The sequence below is a fragment of the Nomia melanderi genome, chromosome 6 (genome assembly GCF_051020985.1).
Source record: "Nomia melanderi isolate GNS246 chromosome 6, iyNomMela1, whole genome shotgun sequence".
NCBI lineage: Eukaryota > Metazoa > Arthropoda > Insecta > Hymenoptera > Halictidae > Nomia > Nomia melanderi.
Window position 1 is genome coordinate 4,006,400 of NC_135004.1, and position 27,914 is coordinate 4,034,313.

The window sequence follows — 27,914 nt, forward strand, 5'->3', positions numbered from 1 at the left end:
GTCATCAATTTATGAATCTTAATAAATGACAGTGTCTTCTATAGTTTCAGAATCACCATCTCTGTTACTTTTGTATCAGTTCTAAGCAGACTGTCATGCATTCAATGATCTCATTGGTCTATCGTCATTCTTTTGATCCAAAGTAAACTATACTATACTTTCTAAATTTGAAAAGTATTTATTTTTTATGTGATAGATATAACACGAACTTCATACAACTCATTTCCATCGATGGTTTCACGATAGCGTCATATTCTACCCATCTGTATGCCATTTTTTAAGGCATCCCATAGCTCGAGGACATACTGTAACGTGTTCTGCGTATCCGAATTTGTCTTTCCGTCCCCTGCGTCTAGGGATGTCTGCATCTGCATCTCTTGGGTTCGAGGCAACTTGCATCGCATCTTATGCATTCGTCTGTTTCGGATTCTTGCACGTGTGAAGCAGAATGCGTTGGTTCTTACGTGTCTTGTATCTTTTCTACAGGAATTGTGCGATTCAGAGGTGGCACGTATCGAGGTTCACGTGTTCAAAGACACTTACACCAACATGCGCATGTATATCCTAGTCCATGTCATTATCGTGTTTATTCATAAATCTACATTATGGTCTGTTTGTCCCAATTCATCTATTTTTAGGCTTTCATCGATGTAGAAATTCCCTATTTTAGACTCTAACTTCTTTGAAACAAGAACTATAATACTCTTGTAAATCGAATGTTATCGATCTTCCTCGACAAACGTTAAGCAGCGCAGTCCTCGTTGAAATCGATATTTATAAATTGCTCAGATAACGTGACTGTCAGGTTTAATTTTTGTTTTCCATGAATCACACGGAGATCGATATCGTGTGACATAATTTGCTTAAATGACATTCTTTGTCCGCTCGTGTCACGGTGAATTGATTTGTCCTGTTAACATCGTTGTCATTTATTTCAGTTTAGTCATTGTAACCACAGCTCTGACATGGCTGGTCTTTTTATAAAAGGGAATGGATCAAAATGACAGTCACCGGTCTTGATGGATCTTCGTTACAATGTGATTCTTGTCAATATCTATATTAATATTCTGATAGATATTTACGACACATTTGATTTTAATTACTAACATTCATATTGGAACGATAAAAACGCATCAGTAAGCAACTTTTCTGTCAGCTACTTCATGAAAATTTCCAGTTTCAACAGAGGTCGAATCGACTTCATATTTCGCATTTCCACTCACACAGTTAAAACCGCATTCGAGTACGAAAATACTTTTGCAAATAAATATAAACTATGAACTTGTCGCTAGTTGCGAAGTTCAGTCATGGATCGAAGGTCGTTCAGCGCATAGCCTGAATATGGGGTAACTGGAATTGAAGTCCGTCGTTGCAACGGTGATCGCAATAAAATAGAATTTCGACAAAGGTCAAGGTCCGCCGGTGACCTCCGAACCGATCAATGGAGAAAATCGATTGACGGACGACCCGGACGCTTTACCGTGCACACCGTTGATTACGGATACGTCAAAGGCATGCTCGTACCTCTTTAAACGCTGCCGCGCACCGCGCAATCTCAAATTGCTATCACAGACTTGCAATTTAATTGTCGGGACCTGTACGAAACTTGTGGACCGAGCTTCAGTTCGCCAGCGAATTGCGATTGTTATTTTTTTACGACACTTAAAACTACGTATTGTTTCTAAAAAGTGGTTAATTGTTTGTATAGTTCGACTGGTGATAGAGGAAAAGAAAATAAAAGACTTTACGTTGTGTCGTATTCTAATTGTTCGACCGTTTAAAGCCCATTACACTTCAATCTTTATTATACAAAGTTTGAAGTATACGTTCGCATTTCGTTTCACTTGAGAAATTTTATTTACGTTGATTTTCGAATGTACAAGTATAATCGTGAAGTACTAGCATTTAAGAGTTCTCTCAGACCCTTTAGTTGCATATCACTCTGTGCATTTAATTAAGATGTGATTTATTATGAAAATGAATAATACTATAAAATATATTCAACAATATTTAGTTACAAGAGTTTTCTAATTATATCCAAATACATTAAAAACGATGAAAAATTTTCGTTTATTTACAATATTTATAGTTTAGAAAGCTTCATATATTCGTACACTTATTTTATAGTTATAGTAGTTATAAATTGATTATAAGAAAGGAACAAATAGAATTTCGTTGCTGCGATTATTCGACGTTCATTCATTAATCGGGTCGTCTACGCAATACAACTTATATAAACCAAATATTTGACCAGTTATTTACTGAACAATGGATCTTTGTTGTTTCAGGAACAGCAATGCGAACGCGTATTTAAGCATTTATGTAAACAAAGCTAACACACGTCCTTCAATGAAAATGATAAGATAATAATCACGAAACAATAAATTGAGGAGTTCTTTATTTGTCTTTATACTGTCAATCGTTATTATCAAACATTAACATTAATATTAACATATTTCTCAGCAATATTGTACACGTGATTCCAACACACCAAATCATTATCGAATAATATTAAAATACACATTACCGAACAACTCGAAAATCAGCTGACACCTTTACCAAATTAATTAATACCTAATCTAATCGCAGCAATAAACGATCATCGTTACCCGAATCCGTAGATATAAATTCAACGGAAAAAGGAAATTACAATTTATTCTACACGTCGTTCACAGCGAGTCGAGATAGGAAACCGTTTCTCTGATAAGATATTTAGGAGCTACCGCGATTTGAATTCTCGCTGTCGATGTTTAAATTTTCTTCTCTCCCGATCGTTCGACCAATTAAATCGGGATGGTGGCGTTTCATCTACAATTTTTCCTCTCCCTCTTGTTTTTCTATTAATTTCTCCGGCAACGCGTTAAGAATCCATGTTTACGGTAGTTCAAACAAGGCCCGCGCGTCCCTCCCGTTCTCTGTTTCTCGCCGATAAAATATTAAAAACAATTCTGATGCGTCGTTCGATATCGTGGAGATACTCCGCCGGCTATTCGACCAAATCATTCCGCCATTGGACTACGCCTGGATCGATGGGAAACAGATAATACCTTGCATTCGTCAATGTTCGAATAGAACGGTTGTTCCAGACAGTAGGTTTTACATGAGACGACGAAAGAACACACGATGAGATTTCTGAAATTTGTTATGTTCGGAGAGAATACAAAGTGCGTGGATCTTGTTTCGGAAATTCTTTTTTTCGGTGGAAACGAAAAGAGCGAATAGCGCATTTGTTAATGTTTGCAGATAATGTAATGTGTTTCTGTTATTTAATTCTCACTTTGAAAGTTCGAACTTTGGCGAGATTCTCGGTGAGTATGTTTTTAAGCTTTCAAATATCAATATTTTATATTTTATAATAGATGTATATTATCTGCAATGCACGATTACCAGTAATATCAACGAGAATTATATGGTTAATAAATTTCCATTAAACTGTGATTTATATGTGTTCAGTTTCTGATTGAATTGCAAAGCTATGTTAAACATGTTTTACAAATATATGTGAATTTTTGTATTTTCCATTAAGAGGATTTATTTTATAATATTTCCATATATTTCCATAAATAGTTACGTGAACAAAGCTGTTCATAAAGCAAAAATATTGACAGCGGTATACAAAATTTGAAGCTTACAGCTCGATGTCATGCAGTTATCATTATTGAGGTCAGCTAACGAATGAAAACTCTCCGATTGGTGGCTATTGAACTGGAATACAAGCAGGGTAGACTTTAATAATAAACCATCGCGTAGCGCACGCCAGTGTCAGCTTGCCAGTCGATCCCTCACTGAAGCTGGCTACAATGTTGTTGAAACGTTGTAATCATTTTTCCAAAAGCTTCTACATTCGAAAATCAAACACACGTGAATTAATCTTTATTCACACAATTTTTAGTGAATATTCTAATGAATTTCGATCCACAAAATCAAAATAACGCCATTCGAGGACCCCAAATCATATCTTCGTTATTATTAATTATTATAGCTTATTTCTTAGAGTATAAATTAAAAACAAATACTATAACTCGCAATCAGTACCGCTAACACACACCTTCCTCATTTATCGCCACATCCAGTTTTAAGGGATATAAATCACAAATATTCTTTACAACCAAAACCCTCAATTTCCAGTAATAACAGAAATTTATAAATTACCAAATAGACTTTCCATTCTATCCAATTAAATCAAAATGAAACATTATCTTCCTATTATCAATTCCTAATGATTGCAGTAAATGTACACGAGAAGCTTAGAATTTTCTTTTTTCTAATTGCTGATGAAACAGTTCCATCGAACGCAGCTGTGGGAGAAAATCGCAGGACAAGGGGTTGAAGTTGAAGGGGTAATTCGTTGAACGCGGTGTTAGAGCACGTTGCCGCATTGTCGTCGTGATCAAGAACGAGGGAGGAAAACGGCCTCAGGAAAAGTCTCGAACGAGCGATCTTCTCGAGGCCCGGCGCGGCGTGTTCGTGTGAATAAAGTAGCGGCGGCCAGGAGGCACCACCTGTTACCTCGGCAAGCTAAACAGCCGTTCCAATTAAGGGAATGAGCTTCTTTTTATCGCCCGTGTCCCGGCGCCGGAACGAAAGCGAAACCACGAATAAACATTTTTCACCCCCTTCCCCCGCTGCAGCCTGAGCGCTCTTCGCTCTTCTTCTCGAGCGTATCTCATTTCGCGACCCGATAAAACAAGCCCCGAGTCAGGGGGGTGGTTCCTGACCCCATTCGCGAAACGAGACGGGACGCGCACGCGCACGCGCGCTAGGCACGCGCTTTCATAATTATTCGCGACAGGACCTGGCGTAATTACGGGGCCGCACCGTCGACGGCGAATAAATCCGCATTAAACGCGGGGTCGCGATCTCGTGATACGTAATTAACGAAGACGGACCCGGCCGATTGTTCCGTAATTTCATTTGCCGCGGTGGGAATAAATTAATGGACGCTAATTGATTCCCCGCGAGTAGGGAAAACCAACGTTTACTTTGGTTTGCTCTTTGTGTTGCTCTTCGTTTTTGCTGTTCTTTGTTGATTATTCTATTTACGCTTTGTTTTTTTCTCTTTTCTTTTTTTCGTAAGATTTTTGGCGCAAAGTATAACCGTTTGATTGTCGAGTTTGTATCTGGTAGGGGTTGTTTTTGTATGTTTCGTTAACCGGAGAAGTGTGGACACAGGATTGTGTTGCTGAGGGTTAAAATTGTTTCTTGTATTGCGATTTATATTGCGCGTTTAGAAAATGAATGTGCACCTTTTTGTGGTAGTACATTTCTGTCAATATTTTTACTAATTTCTACTGACATTTTTGTCAACGATTAAAGGATTAATCCAAGTTTATCGATTACAACTAATTGTAATGCTTTCACAGGTGTATTTGCCGTGTTTCGTGGTTATTGCTATATTATTAAAGAACTTCTGACACAGTTAAATAATTTCGTATTGTATTTGACCGTTATGGAAATTCCGTTTCGTGTAAACTCCGGAGTTTCAAGCGGAACATGCGAAAATTGTCTGGCATTCAACGTGTTAACCTTTTCTACGCTGAGTGTCCGTGAAAAAATGAAAGAGGTACAATAATAGAAAGGGGTATAATATAGGTAGCCTGCTTGCGAATCGTATAGAACCGGATGTCCCGAGCGTGTTTACATTGTTACATAAAGTAATTTCACGGTAAGAGCTCGGCTGAGTGCGACGTACGATCAGTGAACGTGACAGCAGACCCAGATTCGACCCGCGGCATTTCCTAGTTGGAACCGGGACGCCCCACGCTGGGCTACTTCCGTCGAAAAATGCGCCCTTCGGATCGCTTCCGCCGCAACACCCCTCCGAATCGATCGATCGTGTGGCTTCCTGTAGAATGAGTCCAAAAATTCGTGTAGTACCTAGATTATTTATTTTAGTTTTCATTGCTGACAATTAATTATAATCGTCAAATGTGATAGTTTCATGATTGTATAGAATAATAAATTATTAATAGAGTATTAATAATGTTAAGATGCAATTTTAATGGATCGATTAGAATTATTCTAACTTATTAATTACAATGATTCTAATCTGGTAATTAGAATAATTTTATATAGTAAAATATACTAAATTACCAATTATTCAAGTTACCACAATGTTCATGATCGTTCGAACTTTTCACATCTAATTTACTTATTTCATTTCTATTTTGTATGAATTACTGATATTTCTTTGGTTTGTTGAGATTATTCCTAAATTATTATTATTGACATCTGTCAAGGGAAATAATGTATGAGGATCAATTATGATTAAGTTTCTCAGTACCTTAGTTAACATAAAAAGAAACAATAGATTAAGGGAGTAGAAGTTCGTCAGTCAAGCTTCGATAATATTATAGCTTATTGAACTCTACATAGACGTTGGTTTGCCAATAACTAGGTGAACCACTATAACCCTGGACAAATTCCAACGTGGCGTTTTTGTTGGCTACACGTGAGCCACTCGATGTTGCCCGAAATATTAAACTAGGCCGGTGCGAAACGGAGACGATTGCACAAAATTATCCACTGCTTAGTTGATCCTCTATCTCGCACTCGTTCGCGTTAACGTGTTAATAAATTCCGGCCAGGGGAAAATGATCCCCGAATTTTCCACCCGTTTTCATTCCAAACCAAATTATGAATTTCACTTCGAAACTTCCATTCAGTGCAACGCTGCCCTGTTCATATATCAACCTCGAATCCTTTAAATAATCCAGAGAAAATTGAAATTTAATTGAAATAAAAATTACGCACGACTCGCTCGATTTCATTGAAATTTACAGATTGTTTTACATTATGAATTATCGATAATCAGTTATTGAATCCAAGTTCCTTTTTTAATAATTATAGAATTATACAAGAATATTCACGAAACAAATAAACAAAAATATGATCGGAATAACGTTTGCAATTTGCGCGTACACAAAGGAAAAATGCAACATTGAACACGCGTAACTCGTGTTTGCAGCATGTGGGTCACATTTTACGTGATTTCTCGTGGACGTTCGCGGTTTTCGTTGTCAGTTTGCGCGAACGTGCTGGCGATAACGATTGTTTAACGCTTTAAAGCGTAAGAACTCGGGTAACCGATTTCTGCGTACAGTTGAAAGCATTTATCAGCGGCGGATTCCCGCTGGAGAGGCGTATTATTTTGTCACGTTTCGTTGCCAAATGCGCCGTAAAGGATACACCGGTCTCGTTTCATGCGGACCACGTACGTTATTCATGATACACTTCAGACGGTTGTATATCCGAGATTTCTCGTATCCAACTCGAGCAAATAATATACTATTCCGTCAGTGGAAGCGGTCTCTCGGAATCGCTCGGAAACTGTTGAAACGGCGCTGTCCCCCTGGTAACAAGTTTACGCCGTGTAATAAAATAAGAAACGGTTAACTTTTCGTGTCCCCGTCGGGATAATATTCAGACGCGCCGCCACGTTCCCTCTAGGCGGTCACTAATGTAGATCGTCGCCGATTTCTTACGAGAATTCGCGAGCCTCTCGGAAATAAATATCAAGAGCTCCGTAAACGAAGAACGAGTTCCTAGTAATAAAAGAAAGAGAACGATTAACGATCTCCTCCTCGCCGAGAAAATTAAATTTGAAATTAGTTGTGTGCTTTCGCGTGCTTCCTAGACAATGGCTAGCGTGACTCTCAACGATCCGTCATAATTTTATTCGCTCCGACTGCGAGCAAATATTGACACTAGCGCAATTTGCTTTAATGCCGGTTGCGATATCTCGTTTAATAATTGGCTTAATCGTGGAGATAATTTACGGTTCGGTTAATTTGGGTTGTATTAAATAAGCGTCGTCAAGGATGTATCGCTCGGACACGTTGCAAGATGGACAGACATGAATCGGAGATGAGAATTGCTGAAATCTTTCGTGCTATTTTCAAACGCGCATCATCGGCTTTGGATGCTTATATAAACTATTAATTATGTGTGTTCAAGGTTCTGCTACACTATACCTCGAGAAGAACGAGCTTTCGAGATTTTAGTATAATCTGTTATTTTATTGTGTTTTCTTACATAGTGTAGAGTTTGTTAAAAACGAAAACTTCTAGGAAAGCATTGTTTCCGCTAAAAAATGTCCCCAAATTAGACACTTAAGAATAGTTGATAATTTCAACTGAAAGATCACCAGCAAAAATATCGTGTTCGCACAGAATAATAAATCATTTCAAACCGTTTGTGTTCCAGGTGATAGATTTTGGTTCAAGCTGCTACGAGAATCAGCGCGTCTACACCTACATACAGAGTCGATTCTACCGGGCGCCGGAGGTAATCCTTGGCGCGAAGTACGGCATGCCGATTGACATGTGGAGCCTGGGCTGCATAATCGCGGAGTTGGTCACCGGATTCCCGTTGTTGCCGGGCGAAGAGGAGGCGGACCAGTTCGCCTGTATAATCGAGCTGCTGGGCATGCCGCCGCCGCGGCTACTCGAATCCGCAAAACGATCCAGAGACTTTATTAACTCGAAGGGTTATCCGCGCTACTGCACCGGGACCACGATGTCCGACGGTTCCATCGTATTGAGTGGCGGTTACTCGCGCAAGGGTAAACGCCGAGGCCCACCTGGCAGCCGGGATCTGCGTCGAATCCTGAAGAACTGCGACGACCCGTATTTCCTAGACTTCATACACCGTTGTCTGGAATGGGATCCGGAGCAGAGGATGACACCCAGCAAGGCGTTAAAGCACGGTTGGTTGCGGCGCAGACTGCCGAAACCACCAGAAAAGACAGCCAGCAGCAATGACAACGCGTTGCCCTCGGTGCCACCTGCCGCGGCGCCACCATCCTCCACCACCGGTCTACGGATCTCCGCATCGGGCAGCAGGAGCTCCAGCAAGACAAACAGCCTGCAAAGCAACAACATCGAGAACACGAATAAGATGAAACAGCTGAACGACATGTTTCAAACGGTGAACACTCTTTACTCGGCACTGCAACGAAAGTACGGAGGTCCGGTGCTTGCTGGCGGTCATCAGGCAGGCGTCAGCAGTCACCCGCTGAACTCCGTGGCTGGTGCTAGTGTCGGTAGTGGTGTTGTTTGTACTGGTGGTGGTGGTAGTAGCAGTAGTACTAGTGGTGACCAACAACAGCAGCAACAGCAACAACAACAGCAGCAGCAACAGCAGCAGCAGCAGCACAGCCATCAATTGCAGGGACAACAGCACAATAACGGATCCCGCGGCTCCCATGGATCCCATGGATCCCACGGATCCCATGGATCTCACGGATCCTCTCACGATAGCCACAACTCGAGGATAGTACTGTGATCGACGACGCGTTACGTCGCTAAACGATTGCTGAACGAACTGACCAGTCGTTCGCGGCAACGTCGACCCTCCGTCTCGCCAACCGGCCGACGCTGCGTCACCTCCAGCGCCCCAGCCCGCGTCTCCAGGTTCCGAACATCCTCGCCCGAGAACGTTCGTCTGCGATGCGTTACTTAGCCAGGGTGGTGCATCGCTACCGACGTTCACGGGCTGAGATTACTCGCGAGGTCCGTCGAGCATCTCCCAAACCGAACTCAATACGTTCGCAGCGGTCTATAAGGCACACTGCTACTTGCGTGCGTCTGTTTATTCCGATGCGACGAATCTCCCGCTGAAAATGAACATCTCGCAAACAGTTTGATACTTGCGAGATTTTTCGCTGAAACTTATTAATAATACGAAGGAACTGTTCTGCGAATGTTTCGGGGTGATAGATTCGCAGCGGTTTACGCGGTTCAGAGAAGTTCCTCCCATCGAGGATCCGGTGAAACGGTGTGCGAGTGTTTCGCGGCAATCGATTCGCAGCGACACACTATACGGCGTGCACGTTATTTCACGTTGATGCGGGAAATTTCAATTGATATTTGTTACTGAAATCGAGACGTATTCCGCGGATACATGGCACCGGATGAATTTTCAGCGATGTAACGTGACGATTGCTCGCGGCGGCGCGAGACGCACGAAGAAATATTTCATGGATATTTCACTGCCGCGGTAGTTGCGAGTATTCCGCGTTGGTTCGGGGGATCTCTTTCGACTCCGCGACCCTCGGTTGGCTAGCTTTGAGGATGGATCGACTCGTTTGTTCGGTCTCAGCGCGCCAACTTCGTTCTCGTCGGAGAACTCGGCGAAGTCTTGGGGATTGAGCGGCAGAATACACTGAAAGAAATAAGCTGGACAGAGAGGTCCTCCACGAAAAGCGTCTTGTACACGCTTTGCTGAGTAAGTTGTTAGGATTCTTTTCTTTTTTATCCTCTGCTAAGAGAATCATCCCCAGGACTTCGTTAAGGTGTCCGCAAAGATCGCACTTATCTGGTGCGTCACGAGGCGAGCTGGCTCCCCGATTCCGCCTGTGATAACAGCCGATCGGCTATCGTTTCTACGTACTCGGGTAGCTGTGTGACCGATACAGGATCTACATGCGCATCGTGAAATGAGAAAAGTTGTATTCAGTCAACCCTGCCAGGTGTAAGAGAAATTATTTAGCGAAACGCGCCAAGCAACCATCTCGACCAGCCGAGATTCGCGGACTCGAACATTTTAGGAGTATCTCGAATCAGTGATAGATACTCGCAACGAATGGCAGACTACTTCTCTCTTTAAATCTCCATTGAGACTCATTTACTGATAGAAAACATTCAGATGGCCCATTTTGTGAATATTTCGCACTGGTTCGGGGGACTCCCAAATGACACTGCTCGCCGCGTAGCCAGGCTTCGCCAGTTGCCAGTCCTAATTGGTTGCGCGAGGACGACCACCGCGAGGTCATTGTGCCGGGGAGGGTTGGGAGGTGGCTAGGGGGGAGTAAACCAAAGATTCGCGCAGCGTCGACGAGAGATCGATCGCAGGCGTAGCCGAACACGGTTCACACGGTCGACGACACCCCGGCCTGTTCGCGATGTCCGAGCGACGGCTTCCGGGAATCTAATAATCGAAGGGCACGCGCCGTAGTGAATAGAGTTGTCCCGAGTTTTCTGGGTCGGTGGATTCCTCTGTGGCGCTGCCAGTGAGAAGAGAGCGTTGATTTCATTTGTACTCTCTCGTCGGAAGAGAGTTTTGTCGTCGATCGAACGGACCGTTGGCTTCCTTCAGCCTAGCCCCGTCTTTTCTCGAGTGGACGAAGTTAGAGATATGTACCTCACGGAGATGCGTGTCACGAGCCACCGCGAACAGCCTCGAACGATCGACGGATTCGTATCGACTCGACGACGTTCCGATTTTGCGACACCTGTCGCTTCCTTTTCTCTTTCTTTGTCCCAAGTTTCGTTTATCGTTAAACGACGATGATAGTGGCGATGATATTGTTAGCCCTGTTCTACGGATCCTACAGGAATTGTGAATAGGCTCGCGAATTGGGTCGCGACTCCGCCCACGAATCGATTGTACAGAAATTAAAAATGAATCCCTTCTTTGTCTAGTTAAGTGGCGCGTATGTCACGTGTTATTTAGTAATTTATACGGATAGATCGTACTCGTTCGGTTCATAGGATCGACGATGACACGCTCAGATACTTAACCCCCTAATGAACCTCTGTCCGCTACTGTTTCCGGATATAATTATAGCGATTTTCCCTTTCTCTTGAATTTTACTTAATTCTTTCTTATGTTTCCTTTCACTTTATCGTGACTGCCTATGGACTCGTCCTTTGTTTTTCTTCGTTTTTTTTTTTAAACTGTCATAGCATTAAGTTCCGATCAGCGAGACGATTAATCGTCTCGCGTGTAAATATTTGACGACTGTCGTGCATTTTAATCACTGCCTTTTGTTGTTTTCTTCTGTTTCTTTCGACTTTTTAATTAGTATTTGTTTTTAGCGTTTCTCTGCGCTGTATGTTGCGCAGCATTTATTCTGGTGCGACTCGAATCGGCTGACGCAGTTAAAGCACACGTTCCTCATAATTCGCAGGACGACCGAACGGAGACGGAAAATTGAATAAACTCGGAACGATAAAGGAAAGAATGAGGTCCTCGTGATGTTCTCCTCTTCTCAAGATATTATTAGTGTTTTTTATTCTATCGAGGAATAGTCTTTAAAAGGGAATACTCTTTGAAATACTCGATTTTTAAGCTATGTTTAATTAATATACTTGCATTCTTGCTCGAGAAGTGGTCCAGTTACGTGATTATACACGATACAATTATCGAAAATTGATTGCCTTCTTCAAGACTGCGCATATTTTTGTTAAATGTGCGATCCCTGTTTTTCTTGCAATCTTTTTAACGATAGCTTCTGGTTTTTCGAAGCTCAATAGTATTTTTAAAACGTCTTTCCTCGTTTTCTTTTTACGAATTGAATTTTTGCGAAAGCAGATTATTATTATGTCTTCAATTATTATGACTTCAATTAGATTCAAGTCAAAGGATCATGAATGCAATTTTTTATCCTAGAATTTCGTATCGGTCAGAACACAGTATTCGCGTTGCTAGACTGCGGATTTTTATGCAAGCACAGACTCTTATGGACCAATTTACTGACAATTTAGACACTGGAACTGACGAGAAGTTCACCGTTTGTTAAGACGCGATTTTACCAAGTTTTAGCAAGCTTTCGAGGCGCAGAACCATTTTACCACAGTATACACTTACGATGTTTTACACGTAACACACACCTTGCGGCACACCTTTAGTCTCGAAACTAAATGTTAATATTTCTAACAAGCTGTTAAATGGAAGGAATTTAATTGAGAACGCCATGATGCCATGAAAGAACAGAAAATTGAAAGTTGAATTAAAAATTGAAGGCACTATACTTTGATAGAAATAAAGATTCTGTTAACACATTGAGCGCTGGCGACTTAAGTGACATTTAAAGTCTGAGCGCCGGCAACGTATCGGCCACTTAACCCAAACGCCGGCTTCATTCGTTTGTATGTAATCAATGAGTAGCCAAAAAAAATATTCAAAACATTATACATTTTCGTAAAATAGTACATTTTAATTGCATATTCGTCAAATCATGCGATAGACTCAGAATCCCGCGTTTTCAAGGGGCGGCGCTCAATGTGTTAAGCTGCGAATTATGAAAAGATTATTTTCGAAACGAATCAACAATATGCGATTGGTTGTATCGCGAACTATAAGCCGAAATTCGTGCAAAAGTACAACAAAACGTTACCTTTTATTGGCTTAACAAACACAGCTGATGGAATTTGTGGACAGAGACAAAATGCAACACGGAAACGGAGAGCTGCGCTCTCTCTCTCTCTCTTTCTCTCTTTCTATCTTTCTCTCTCTCTTTCTCTCTTTCTATCTTTCTCTCTCTCTTTCTCTCTCTCTTTCTCTCTCTCTCTCTCTCTCTCTCTCTCTCTCTCTCTCTCTCTCTCTCTCTCTCTCTCTCTCTCTCTCTCTCTCTCTCTCTCTCTCTCTCCCCCCCTGTCTCTCTCTGTTTGTGTACCTTTCTCTTTCTGTAGAGAGACGCTGCCCTAACCGGGGCAGTCATGGCCACCGGTACCCACTGCACAACGAGCTGATCCATTAAAAATCGATGACGCATCGTGTGCATTCTATATTATTCACTCGATGCTATCACTGACGCACAATCTACTTCGACCAGGTAGAACTTTCCATGTCCGAATAAACAGGGAGACAAACAGCTTTTGTACATTAATTAATATAAACATTAATATCAATCGGAGGAAACTATCGTTTTGCGATCATTGATGCTATTCTTTTGCCTAGATATCCGTTTTGAATAGTATATATTATTAGAATAAAGTAATTCAATCATAAATTAAATAGTACAAATATTAATCGTACATTATTTTCTTTAAACATTTTCTAGTTCATGTTATTTAATGTTAACATCTTTTTCCGCTGGAAAATAAAAGAAACCTGAGTTACCTGTAGACGGCAGTAGAAACGTTCCCTCGGCACCACGCTGTCCTAAGTCTGCCTTCTCACTATCGGCTGTGCTTGGCAGGACAATAAGAAATTTTATTACGGACCCCTGATTGGGGCTTTATAGTTACGCTTTTACAATTTAAGTACTTGAAATTCTCAAAGGGTGCTTACGATATGAATAGGTTACACTCTCTCTACTTGGTACACGTTTAACCCTTAGTTGATGAAGTGAGGTATTCGAGGCCCAATAAGAACTTTTAATTGGTAACTTTCCTGTATTCATTGCCAATCAAGCTATACATTTAGACTTTCTTTGTTTTAAGGTATCCGCTAGTTTATGTTAACGTTACGACCCGAAAAAAATCTCAAAATTTTCTTTTTTTTCTTTTCTTTCGAGTAAGAAAATGTTTGGTAAATTCAGAATCCACCTCACCAGTTAAGGGTTAACCAAAATGACGTGCAGTGTAAAAGGTCGCCTAGAAAGTGGTATTAGAGCACAGATATAAGATCCACATTTCCCTAAAGATAAATACAAATTTGGTAGAACATAATGAATTTCTTATCAATACATCTAATATACTACGTCGTCGCATCAGTTCATGCTGTTTTTTCGCAGCAGCACTATGCAGGCTACTATAGATACCGCTATCATATCTTTAATTCACAGAGTAACAAGAATGACAATCGCCAATTGATTCTGCACTCTCATGACATTCCTTTCACAGAATGATTGCAACGTCATCACAAATCCTTGTCACAATATTCTCAGAGGCAGTTCCTCCAATCATGTTAGACTTTCGAGTTCATCACACACAAACACGAATCGCGACACAGAAAACGCTCAAGCCACAAAGCGTTGTGCGCGCACCGGAATTTTCAAGTGGCCGCGACTCGTCACGTAACTTTCATGATACGTTTCCATCGTTTTCCGCACACGTCAACAATAATGGTTCCATTGTTTCGGTAACAAGCTTCTCATTGCGAGTCACTCGGTGACCTAGACCCTCTCGCACAATGAAATACAAGTTTGTAACATCAGCGTTGATGCGAGTGCACCAAGGGTTGGCGTTTTATCGCGTGAAACTGCGCATCCCGTACACAAACTGCATAAGATCCACAGTCTAGATCACTGTTTCGCGAGCTGTCAGGCGCGACAAGACGGATTTAACTGGTCAGGTCCGCGCGTCGATGGTCAGAGATCATCAAGGCGGCAACGCGGAGGGAGACGTTTTACTCAGCATTTTTGTGTTCCCCGTGTAGAATAGATCCGCGCGATGCATTTAACCGAATCGCGTCACCGTCGAGGACGACTGAAAGGATTCACGGCTCGGGACACGCGAGCAATGCTTCGAGAAAATCGCGATCGACCGAGTCGACGCTCTGCGAATCTTCGAGGTGAATTGTTGTGGGCGAACCTGGCACAAACGAATCCAAGCTAATTTTATTATAGTTAGACCGAACGAATGAACGGTGTGATGAGAAATATGTGTATGTGTATGGGGAAAAGAGAGAGAACGAGAGAATGAGAGAGCGAGAGGATGAAAGAATGAAAGAATGAAAGAATGAGAAAGTGGGAGAATGAAAGAATGAAAGAATGAAAGAATCAAAGAATGACAGAATGAAAGAGCGAGAGAGCGAAAGAATGGAAGAATGAAAGACTGAAAGAATGAAAGAATGAAAGAATGAAAGAATGAAAGAATGAGAGAATGAGAGAATGAGAGAATAAGAGAGGGAGAGAGGGAGAGTGAGGGAAAGAGAGTGAGAGAATGAGAGGATGTTTTTGCGTTAATAACGAGACACGTGAGTGAACAACGATAGAAGAAAAGAGTGGAAATGTTGACGCGACGAATGATGAAGTAGATCGAGAGATACGGCGTTCCCTCGTTACATGCTACATGCCCGGGGTCCGCCGGCGAGCGTATAACGAGGCAGCGTCGCGTTTCTGTTTTTTTTTGGAATTGTTGCCTGTCTGTCGACCGTCCCCGAAATACTATTGTTGCTCCTGGATGAGGATCAGAGTTGTTGTCAATGGGACAAAGATAATGACTTCGAAGAATGACGAGTAGAAGATTAGATCCTTTCCGGACGATAGGTCTTGCCTCTTAATGTCTCGAGTATATAAGGATTTCAAATGACGAGCCCGTTATTCAGAGGCCTGTAACGAAAAGCAGCTTCAGCTTTTTGTAATCTAAAAGAGGTTTCGTCTACTGGATTCACAAAGAATGTCAGTGTATTTGTTTCAGCGATGATACGTCCAGGTGACAAGGGTTGAAAGTTGCGGACAAACTGCGGTAGGACTCTCGGTGGAATCTCGTGATCGAATGTTTATGAAAAATATCTTGTTGGACAGGACACAACGGAGTTGTACAATTTCGAATTCTCTCATTTTAGGGACACTGATTCTTGAAACGAAACTGACGGAGAGCAAATTCGCGTTGAGATGGTACGTAACCTCCGAACGAGTTCTTCCGTCTTGAATTTTTCCCGTGAAACGCTTCCGCGGTCGTCTAGATAAATTCTACGAGTTCTTTGTGCCTTGTCCAACAGTTACAAAAAAATGTTCGTGAGAAAGAACATATAGTCAGGAAAAAGGAAATAAAAAAGTATTTCGGATGGGAGGAAAACCGTGTTTTCCCTCGATATCAGATCGCTGTTTGAGACTGACAGCAATTTCTTATCGCGTGGATTAGGTCCGCATACTGTATCACTTTGTATTCTTTATTATACCTTCTTATGCAGTGCCCAACAGAAAACATTGAGACTGCTGGAAGGTAGAACTAAAGTCGAAGCTGTCGAACGTAAGTTACGGAGCTTTAATTTCCCTGACTTTTATGTTACGCTATCGTCTATGTTACATCTGTGTCAGTGGTTCCCAAACTGTCTAAGATCACGATGCTCTTGATATACCAGAATTTTTTCTATGGCCAATTCAGTAGCTACAGGCTATTTATAATCAAGGGAGTTCCATTAAAAATTCTGATATATCGTACAGCAGGGCTGGGCAAAATGTAATGTGCTCGGCTAGTAGAACAATCCAACGTGGGTAAGTTTTATATTAGCAAAATATGTAGTATTCGGGTATGTAATCTAATAAAACATAATATCAATTTTAGTACAGATTTCCTTAATATTCCACTTTAAATTGTAATATGTTTACTAAATGTTTTAACGAGCCTTGAAGATTTACAAATTTTAAATGTAATACTTGATTCCATTGCAAATTGTTGGGAACCACTGGACCATATTCGTTACGTAGCGAGCCGTCTGCCAATCAAATGGCCGTAACCATTCCCGAGTAGTGGAGATGACCCGCGAACAGTCATAAAGGTTTAAAGGCAAGCTCTCGCGAAAGTTCTACAGTAGTTTCTTCGATTCACGCGGCAATCGTTGCACCGTAGTCCGCTCTTTGCAACTTCGGTAACGAAACGAATGGGGAAAAGTTGCTCGGCAGTCGTTGAACATGTACAAAGGAATTCATTTCGAAATGGTACAACTGAACGAAAGCAGGGCGTCACGAAGTCGCTAACGCGTGTCTATCTTAAGGAGAGACTGATAATACAGATGATAACACGATAAGCGACGACAGGCACGATCCAAGAAGAAGAAACCGAGGAAAATAGAGGGGGTGACAAGCAGGGGTTGTTGAGGAAAGTGAAGAAAAAAAAATGGAAATAATGAAAAAATCGTGATACTGAACAGGATATCTTGTGATATGGAACTTAGGCGTACGTCGGGGTCCGCACCGATGAGCATAGATAAATATATAAATATATATAAATATGAAGTTCGTATATAATTATATCACGATGTAACGCTGAAAATTGAGAAAAAAAAGAATGGAGAAACGCCGTGAGATTGTAAGAGCGTGGCGAGAGAAGTAGAGCCAGATGAAACGCGTTACAAAGAGCGAGAAAGAACAACGGTCTCGTGAAACGTTGCACGACACATGCATGGCTGTCTTTCACGATTCCTTCTTCTGTTCCCTTCTTTTTCTTCTTCTATTTTTTTTTTTTTTATTATTTGTTTGTCTTTTTACTTTTATCTTGTGATCACACCGGTCGCTCGGATCAGCTTCCTGTGGAGCGTGAGCTTTGAGAAAATGAACCACTTTCTGCTTTCGTGCTGTTCTCTCCTTTCTATTCGTATCGCATGAATTCGTCGACCGATTCGCCGCCCGGGAAAAACGGAAAACGCGCAAAGGTCGGCGATCGATCTTCACGGTTCCTCTCGGTTTTCCACGACTAGAAAAGCGATACTGATATCTTCCTCGGAAAAGGTTCGACCTCTCGTTTTCTCGTTGCTGCCGAGTGACCGCGCATGTATTATTTACAAACCTAGTCCCTCCCCTCACGACGAAATTTCAATAATCACGCGTTGCCATCGCCGTACAGGATATTTCTTAAATAAGGGACAGGATTATAGAACTCTATTCCTTCCTTATTAGTGATCAAAAAATGTTCGATGAATATAAGTCAAGAAGTTGCTTGGTTTTGAATTAGAAGCTTTTGAAGTTTCGAGGTGGAGAAAATTTCCAACATGGCGGCGTTCAATGAAAATAGGTTAGATACTCATATTAGAACGCCGTCGTATAAACTATTAAGCTCGTGTAAGATTTCGTTCGACAATCGAATAGTCCTGATTATTGAAAATTAAATTATTGACAATCGAGATTATAATTAAAATTCGGTGCTCGTGCTGGACGCTCGCTGAATAATTCGCGGCAGTTTTACTTTGCATGTTTCGCAGTAAAGATTACTTTTATAATGGAATGATATACAAGTAGATACACAAAATTTTTAAATTAATATATAGAGGATGTTTCGTAATAAACAAACTGTGTTTTGTACGTAATAGAAAAGAACGATTGTAATCTGTTTATAACAATCCAAGCTGGGACAATAGGTTCTAATAAATTATTTGCAAACCGCATTCGACGACTCTTTCGTTCTGAAATGAATTTTGAAAAACCAAGAATCCAATGCGACGATTCAAAGATCACCAGTTTGGTCACATTCTCTGAAAGCAAATGGCTGATTATTATAACACATATGGAACACCTTGTATAATAACATCAGTATTCCCAAACGAAGAAATACAAATAAAGTTTGTAAGTCGAACGTTTGCGTGGAATGAAAACTCGTAAGGTTTGCTCCCTTATTTCATGAACATCCTGTACATCGTGTCTTTTCAATCGAAAGTTACAAACAAAAACAGACCTCCACACACAAACACCCACCGCGTGCGAACGTTGTTCACGCAGCTCTCCGGTTTTATTATTAACAAATATCGCTCTAGTTTACGTTCGTTCGCTTAATTTATCGATCACACACTTTCATATACATACACGTTACATACACACTACATACACAACCATACATACATAATACTTACACATGCATATGCATATACATAGACTCCACACTCATATGTGAAAACGCACTCACTCCGCTTTATTACTGTGATCAACGTGTATGTACAAACGACACGTTCGTGGTTCGTGCAACTTCGGCTCAAAACTCCACTCTGTGTGTATATCGTCGACTGATCTCGAAGAAGATTGCGCAAAAAATTAATTAATACAGGATCGTTCGTAACCGAAGGATACCTTAATTACGTGACTAAGCGATCTATTCTTTTCTTTTTTGTTTGTTTTTCCTTTTACTACTATAATTATTATAATAATTATTATTACTATTATTACCATTAATATTATTATTTACGAATTATTATTATTATGATTATTATGACCATTATTATTATGACTATTATCATTATCATTATTATTTTACTCCTCTTTTTAATTTAGTGCTTTTTATCCCAATCATGCAACGTATCCCGACGAAAATGTAGTTTAAGCGATAGCTTTAGGCTTTGTAATACAGACACCAGCAGGATATTGTAAGCGCGGACGGTTTCAAGGTCGAGGCTTTAACTCAAGGCGAACGAGGGTGTGTTCCGATTGTCTGGAAGCCGTACTCGAAGATTCCTCTTCCCGTGATAAAATAAAAGCTAGAAAAGGAAAGTACGCGTCGCTTTTCCTTCTTTCTCCATGCTATTAAGCGGACACGGTCGCTCGCGTGCCGCCTCGCTTTCGCTTGTTCCGTTCCCTGGAATTGATCGACGAATACTTCCATTTTTTTCTCACGTCTGAGGAAAAAAGAGAAGAACGTCCTCTTTTTGATCGCCGCCGCGTGGCGGTCCTCGCTGCGAACTCACCATTCGGGGGCTGATCGCAAACTTATAGAGAGGTACGGTGGAATAAACTGATAACCTTGATACTTCGAAATATCTCTGAATATTTTCTTTTCTCTTTTGAATTGGTGAATCGACAACATTCAGACGTTTTACCTTGATAATGGAAATATTTGTATGATCCGATAAATATTGATTTAGAACTTACTTGGTCGCTGTTCGTTATTAATTGCATAGCACCATGATTTAACAGACCTTCGATTTGTAGAGTATCAAATTAAACTGGTGCACGAATGAAAGATCATGCCTCAGTTGAAACAGAAGCGACAAAACGTTCGTTTCGATTATATACGTCGAGTATAAAATAGGAGATACAAAATTATTTATTGATAAAGAAAAACCGTTAAAACGACTAGGTATATTATCATCCCCAGGTATTACACTTAATGGATTCTGATCAAGTGTATCACGCTACGGTTTTGAAAGTAACTTTTAATCCGACACGCATCCAAAAAGTCGCGTGTTCTCGATAATCGCGCGTTCATCGTTACTGCTTTGTTGAATACCTACCCCATTATCATTGGCCGCTGTCGCAGTTGAAAAAAAAAAGATGGCCGTTACAAACACTTGGGGCATAAAAACAGGTGTAACACAGGAAATGACCCGTGAAACGATCCTTCCCATATCTATCCAATTGCAGTCACTGTCCATTAATTTTTACTAGACGACTATAGGTACCATTTTCATTATTCGATATTAACTGTACACGTTTTCGCTGAAAAGGTTTGATCAAATTACAATCGGGTGTGGTCAATATTTTCTGGGGAAAACACGAGCGTCCAGATATTGTTGGGAAATGATTTGATTTCGCTGAGTGTTTCGTTTATAGTTCTGATTGGTTACGTGCAATCATACTGGCGAGTAGCAAAATAAGATGGGAACAGATAAAAACCAAACAGACTCGTTTTCTTAGCCATTAAGTAACCTCCTATTACTCGCGAATCGTGGTGTAGCTGATTCCAGTCTCCCCTAAACCGCTGTTTCATTCCTTGTGAAGGGGAGAGAGCGAGCTCGTAGCGAGGAAGTGCCACATTTCCGGTTTCCGTTGACGTCGAAGCATATCCGTACGCGACCGGACCTTCAACCGTTTCTTGAACCCCCGGATCAAGGGGTGTACATCGAAACACGTTTCACCCTCGCAACTCGATGACAAATATAGTGATAGGGCGATATTACGCTACCGTCTATAAATATTTGAACACTTGATGCGATTTTATTTAATGTCTACGTCTTTATTATGATACAATATTGTAACGTTTATTTAATATCATCATCGAAACTATATTAAATCGTTTTACTGAACGAAGAGCTACCAAATGGGTTAAAATGACCCATTCTTGATTTTCTTTACAATTATTGAAAAGATACAGATGCTTCTTTAAAAAATTACTGAATAAGTTGATTTCCTAATTCGCAAATGAAAGTATAAGTCAATCACAATTTCGTTACGCGCAGCATTATAATTCTTGTAAAGACATAGACAAAAGTCAGTTTAACTACTCGCTGATCCAAGCGTTGAAGAATTACTTTACTCCCACGCGCGTCTAGCAATGCATATGTGTGCGAATACTTATACACGGTGGTGTGTATTTATAGGCGGTCGCGCGACCCGTTCGGACGTAGCGAATTTTCTAAAAGGACCTCGGCGAACATCAAAGCCCCCCATTAAAAATAAACGTGTCGCCAACGATTCACGACGACAGACGCTTCACGGAAATGCATATTAAGGCTTAACCGACACGATACGTTCCGCGACAGAATCTGGGGCGGAGTTTCAACGATGATAAAAATGGAGGAAGAGAGAGGAAGAAAGAATGTATAAGTGAGTGAGTGAGTGAGTGAGTGAGTGAGTGAGTGAGTGAGAGAGAGAGAGAGAGAGACAGAGAGAAAGAGAGAAAGAGAGAGAGAGAGAGAGAGAAAGAGTGAGAGAGAGAGATCTGTTTGATCACAGGACAACTTTGTAACTTTTATTCACGGTTTGATAATCGACGTTTTGCCGTGTTAAGAATGGCCGACGATGGTGACGGTAGTAATGGCTGCGTAGGTGAGCCGACAAGGTAACGGAAGCTACTTGACTTGCAACGAAACGGATGGAGGACATGGAAGCGTCGCTCGCGTGTTCGCAAAACTTGTAATCGTGATTCTCGTGTGAACGATCGAGACCGCTTCCACAGGGTTTTTCGTCGAAATTCTGTTTAACACTGCCGTTCATAAGTTACCAGACACTCCACTGTTCTGAAAGGAACATTACCCCGAGCAGAAAGTGTTCGACCAAGAAAACAAATATTTATCGCGATGATTACTGATGCTAAGTGATTTTATTAACAGATCAAGTTTACGAACAAATTTTAATTAATTTCTGTCGATTTCCTTTTTTTCTCCCACTTTAACAGGGAAATCCCTGGAATTTGCCTCCTCATTTGGCCTTTGTAGAAGATAGGTTTCACCTCCCAGAGAGGGATTCCCGTCTGGCGATTGTTCCTATTTCTTCCTTGCTCCCTCCATCTCAGGGTCTCTCCTCGGATTCGTCGTCTTAACTGTCGTAGCCTTCGGATGGGGCTTCAGGTGTCCGATCGGATCCCTCAAGGTACTCTTTGCACGAAATGTTTGGGAGCAGGAGGTGTTAGGCTGTAACAACCATCCGTTGACTGGGACTTTGCCCTTGGGGAATAAAATTAAGTAAAGAAACCTTGTCAGTTGATATCATTGAGATGTAGTCTTCGTTTCTTATTTTTTCCATTTTAGTATGTTCCTAATGTTTAATATTTAATGTAGTCATTTCTTCGACCATCACGTTCATGATTTGAATCGAACACTTTCTGCCAGGGATAGTTACAACCCCTTAACCGTCCGCTCTTACATTCACGATAGTTCACGGATGAGTTCGTTTCCCGTTTTACTTTCAACGCAAGGATTCATTTATTTAATATAATGGAATATAAACGTAATTAAAGAAGAAAAAAAAACATGTAGCAAGTATTTGTAACAAAAGTGTTCGAACGAACTATGTAAGCATCTTTTTAAGGGTATATACTCGGAATGAGAATGGTCAATGAATCCAAAATTCGTTTCCACGTTCACCGATTTAAAGTGTCCGACAGCTTATGGACTTACATCTTGTTTATCTAGTCCCGTTTTAACTTTTGTAAACGTTCCCGACTTCGTCGATAAATTTACCAGCCGAGTCGACGGTTAATAGCGACTAATAATAAATTCGAATGTTTTGCGTCACAAAGCGTACCGTTCGTATGAACTTCTTTTTATCGTCTTGAGTGCATCAGTGTAAATACATACAATGATATATGCGGCGTGCATTTGCATCGCAGTTTTAATATGCATGAACGAAGACACGCGTCTTTTAGACATTAATTTTATTTCATCTTCGAACACGCGCTCGGAGAAACGACGCCATTGTTCCTTGTGGTAATAAAAAATTTTTAGATCATTAAAAACGTCGTGAAAGTTTCCCGTTCATAGCCTATTTTTGATCCTTTAACGATCACGTTCGAAGTTTCGCACTGGAAGGGCTTCATATCGATGCTGTTGGAAGTTGCGCAGTTCAAGAGGCCTTACCGCTCCGCCATTTTGTTTTCATCCGTTAATTGCTCGGGGTCGCCGGTATATTCACGGAAAAGTTGCCGGGTGCGCAACGTTTTAATATACCCACATTTCCAGATGTTAATATTGATTTCTCACCAACTTTATTTCTAACCTGCAAACATTATCGTGTTCTTCTTTTTGTTGTGGTCTACATAGCAGGTTACGAAAGTGTCGGCCACGCCCATAAAATAAGATCCTATATTCGCTCGCTTCGAATTCACATCGTAAAAAATATTTCAATACAACGTTTCATGGTGTGACTTCAGTAATCTTACGTCTGATATAATATTTTTTCTTTAAAATTAATAACTATAGGTTAAGAAAATTTAAAGTAGAACTCGACGATTTTTCGTGACAATGGTAAATTCACGTCAGTTCGTTTCGTATCGCTTGCAATCAATGGAGGGACATCTTAGAATTCGAATAAAAAGGAATTTATAAAATTAAACGGTTACGCTAAGTTCATATTACAATGGATAATCGCGAAGCGTTTCTAATGTAGGAACACCGTGTACATTTTGTACAAAGTATTACCATAATGGAAAATATGAAAGTAATCATCGTTACGTACGAAATTCCGTTCTGGGCGAACGAACTTACCGATTAAATACGAAGTAAGTTAGTAAACGATTCATAAAGTTACTTTTGGAATGAACTGAAATTTTATTGTACATTTTATTTACGAAGCCAGAACAATTCCTATCTTTTTTAAACTTCATGGTTGGAAAGGACGGACGTGTATAATTCAGGAAGTCTCACAGGGTCCGTGTTTTATTATACCTTTGTATGAATTCTGTCTTGAAATTTCATTCTTTAATAACGAAACGTAATACTTTAAAAAGTAATTTCGTGCGGGTCTTTAAAGAATAAAAATTAAAAGTATGTGAGAGAAAGAGGACGAGAATTTGAGGAAATAAACTTGAAACTACCTGCGATATTTAGTTCAACCAACAAATAATCTACAATTTAAAAAAGAATATTTTTAATTGAAGAATTTATTTCACCAACTTTAACGGAAACGAGTTTCTTTATAACCGACTTAAGAACAATCGACACGGTTATTTACAAATTCGTATTATCATAATTGAATTTTTGCGAACAAGATATTGTATTACATGAATAAAACGAAAGATATTACGAACAGTATGGAAAATACAAATTTATTGAACATCATAGAAATGTAAAACATTTTAAAAAATATGTTTTATTATTCTTGTTCGCTTTACCTTATTCTCGTTTTCGCAGATTAATATTCAGAATTGGATATTTGCAGAAACATCCGCAGTCTATTGGTTAATATATTTAATGGACACTTCAATAGATGCATGTAGACTTGCAGGACTGACTGTATATAATATTCTCTAATACGTTTGTGACTAGTGGGCATTTGTACGGTAATTAAAGGGTTCGTAATTAATCTCCGGGGACGAAAATTCATTGAACAGATCGGCGCGGCGCGGGTGGCTCCGAGTTCGTTGAACACGGCCGTCTCATTCCGTGACCTTCCCCCTTTCCGATCTCGCCATTCCGGTGAATCGATTCTTCTCTTTCTCTATCATTAACGATAAGACAGTCGTGTAACAGAAACCACATAGAACACACCCTGAACGTGCGACGATCATCACGGAAAAATAAAATGCAATCCATATCGCGGTGCTTTCGAAACATGAGTCTTGCACTTGCCAAAATGATCACTCCACAAAATAAAAAATTGAAAAATTTCATAAAATAATACATACAAAGAGGGAATCAATATTTTATCACTAAACGTTGAAAATTCAAAATGTAGAATTAATGACGTCCTCTTGTAAACGACTTCTATTATTATATAATTATATTCGATTATATAATGCAAAGTGTAACAATTAATTATCCGAAAATTCTGCTTTCACTCAACAAATTTTACGCGCACGCGAAACACGTACGTGAAACATAAAATTAAAACTGCCTCATCCACCCAAATCAAGTTTCGAATATTTCCACTTAAATGAAACTCAGTGATCAATAAAACATACGTTTCCTTGTTTCTGATTTACGCGAAGGAATATTTTGAAAGAGGACGATGCGTAAACGTCCGCGGTCTAATAATGAATAAACATCGTAACGGGAGTAGCGGTAATCGATTCAAGCCTTAAATAAATAAGGGACGATTATTAGCGAACCGGTAACTAGTCGAGGTTAAAGGCGAGGAAAGGACAATACACGAGATGGAAACGATAGAACGTATAGATCACCAGCAGCTGGTCTTTATTTCGTTCCTTCCTTTAGTTTCCTTTAAACGGCGTCGAACGATGGATTTCGATGCGTATTTATATCTCGACTCCTCTCTTCCGGAGAGGAGGGAACGACCAATTGATCGCGCTCCGCGTCTCCGTCACGACAATTTATTTCGCGTTCGACGAACCGTGAGTTTTTATCCGCTTCGAAACGTGCACCGTTTATTGTGTTCTCTAGGCACAGTATAACTTCGATAGTTGCACAATTATCGAAGCTGAAAACAGCATTGAGGAAAACTTTATTCCAACAACCGATTAACGCTCACACCATGATGTTTTTTGTATATTTTTTTTAATAATCGATCTGGGTAAAACCGAAGAAATGTATCATTATTGTTTAATATAATATTCTCCGGGGTATACTTTGTTTCAGTCCACGTTTCACCAAATATTTTAGTAGTGCGATGGTTGCAAATAATAGTAACGAATCAAATTGTATTACATGGTGATTAATAGATTGAATAGCAAAGATAAATAGAATTAGAAATAATTATTGATAATTCGATGTCACAGTTCTCACGTTACACGATTATTTAGTTCTTCGTACGTTTCCTTTGTTCTACTTTACTTGTTTATTACTTTTGGTTTACTTATTATTGTAATTGTCCTCAAACGATTCGGAAGCGTCGGTTATCGGTGATCGCCGTGGCGCCCAACGTGTTAATAAATAGAACATTTCTTAATCGCGTCCGCATCAATGAAATCGATATCGATTACGTTTCGCGGACACGAACCGATCGTGTCCCAGTTCGATGAAATACACGGCGCACGCGGCTACGGGATTGATCGTCGCCGGGTTTTCTATTACGAATGTACCAAAAGAAAACGAGAGAAAGGGAGAAGGAGAAAGAAATTGTGAAAAAGGGAGGAAAAGAAAAATGATCGAAGAAAGTATGCTGCCGTTAGAACTTTATAACCGATCGGGAGTCCATGATGTTCGTATAACTAAATCGAGATACTTTATAAAATATGTATATCTTCGTACATACATTATCCTTTACACGTACGATCACACATGCAGGTAAATACGTGCAAAGAGGATTTTTGAGATACGAAAACAAAATATTTTTTATTGAATTCTGGTAAAACGAAACTGAGAAAAATGATTTTATCACTTTCCATCTTTAAATATTATTATCTACTTCTTTTATTGGTAAATTGAATTTTCAATGTAATTGAATTTCTTAATTTTATTTACTCTGATTCGTGATACTCATTTTACACGTAGAACTGTTTAATTCCTTGGTATTTTTCTTAACTTCAGATCTTTCTCGATGATCGTTTATTTCTGTTTTTTTTTCATTCTTTTAACCCTTTCGTTATTGACGATGGCGATTGTGCCTATTATCCGCAATCCAAACATGTTTAATAAACCAAACATACTTCGATACATTTTTTATCCAGTTTGTCAACGTTTTGTTTTCAAAGTTTTATTTTAAAACACGTCAACGTACAGTTGAAGTGACTTCAATAAAAAGCCAATAATATTTCTAATGCGACAAAACGGCAGACGTTCAGTTCGCCGTAACGAAAGGGTTAATGGTATTATCTAGTTCGTTTTTAACCGCTCAAGGCCTTTTCTCTATATGGTCTCTAATTAAGACTGCGGAAGATTATGCGAGTTCACGTCTCAATGGACTGTATTGGATTAAAAGTGGACTTGATCTTCTTAACCCTACCACGGTCCTCAGTTTAACTGTGCGTTTAAAATAATTAGAATTGTACGACACCAGGTCATGAAAGCCTTAAATCTCTATTTACATTTACGTACAGGTAATCCTCATATAATACAGTGGTTATGTATCTAAAAATTACGGTATTATATGAATACGTATTATAGGAAACCAAGATCTCTAAGGGGGGAAAAAAAAGTATAAAGCTACACTACTTTGCTTCAGTATCACATTTCATACAGCTACGAAAGCAAAGTCGTTATTTGGT

General features: G+C 40.1%; 1 protein-coding gene across 1 annotated transcript in view; it reads left to right on the forward strand.

Moving 5' to 3' along the window:
- LOC116427589 (dual specificity tyrosine-phosphorylation-regulated kinase 2) overlaps positions 1–23,549 on the forward strand; it is a 61,369-nt gene extending 37,820 nt beyond the window's left edge. Inside the window, exon 2 of the mRNA XM_031978115.2 lies at positions 8,206–23,549. Within this exon, the coding sequence (XP_031833975.1) occupies positions 8,206–9,285 (1,080 nt within the window). The 3' untranslated portion in view covers positions 9,286–23,549. The remainder of the gene's footprint in view (positions 1–8,205) is intronic.
- Positions 23,550–27,914: the final 4,365 nt, after the last annotated feature.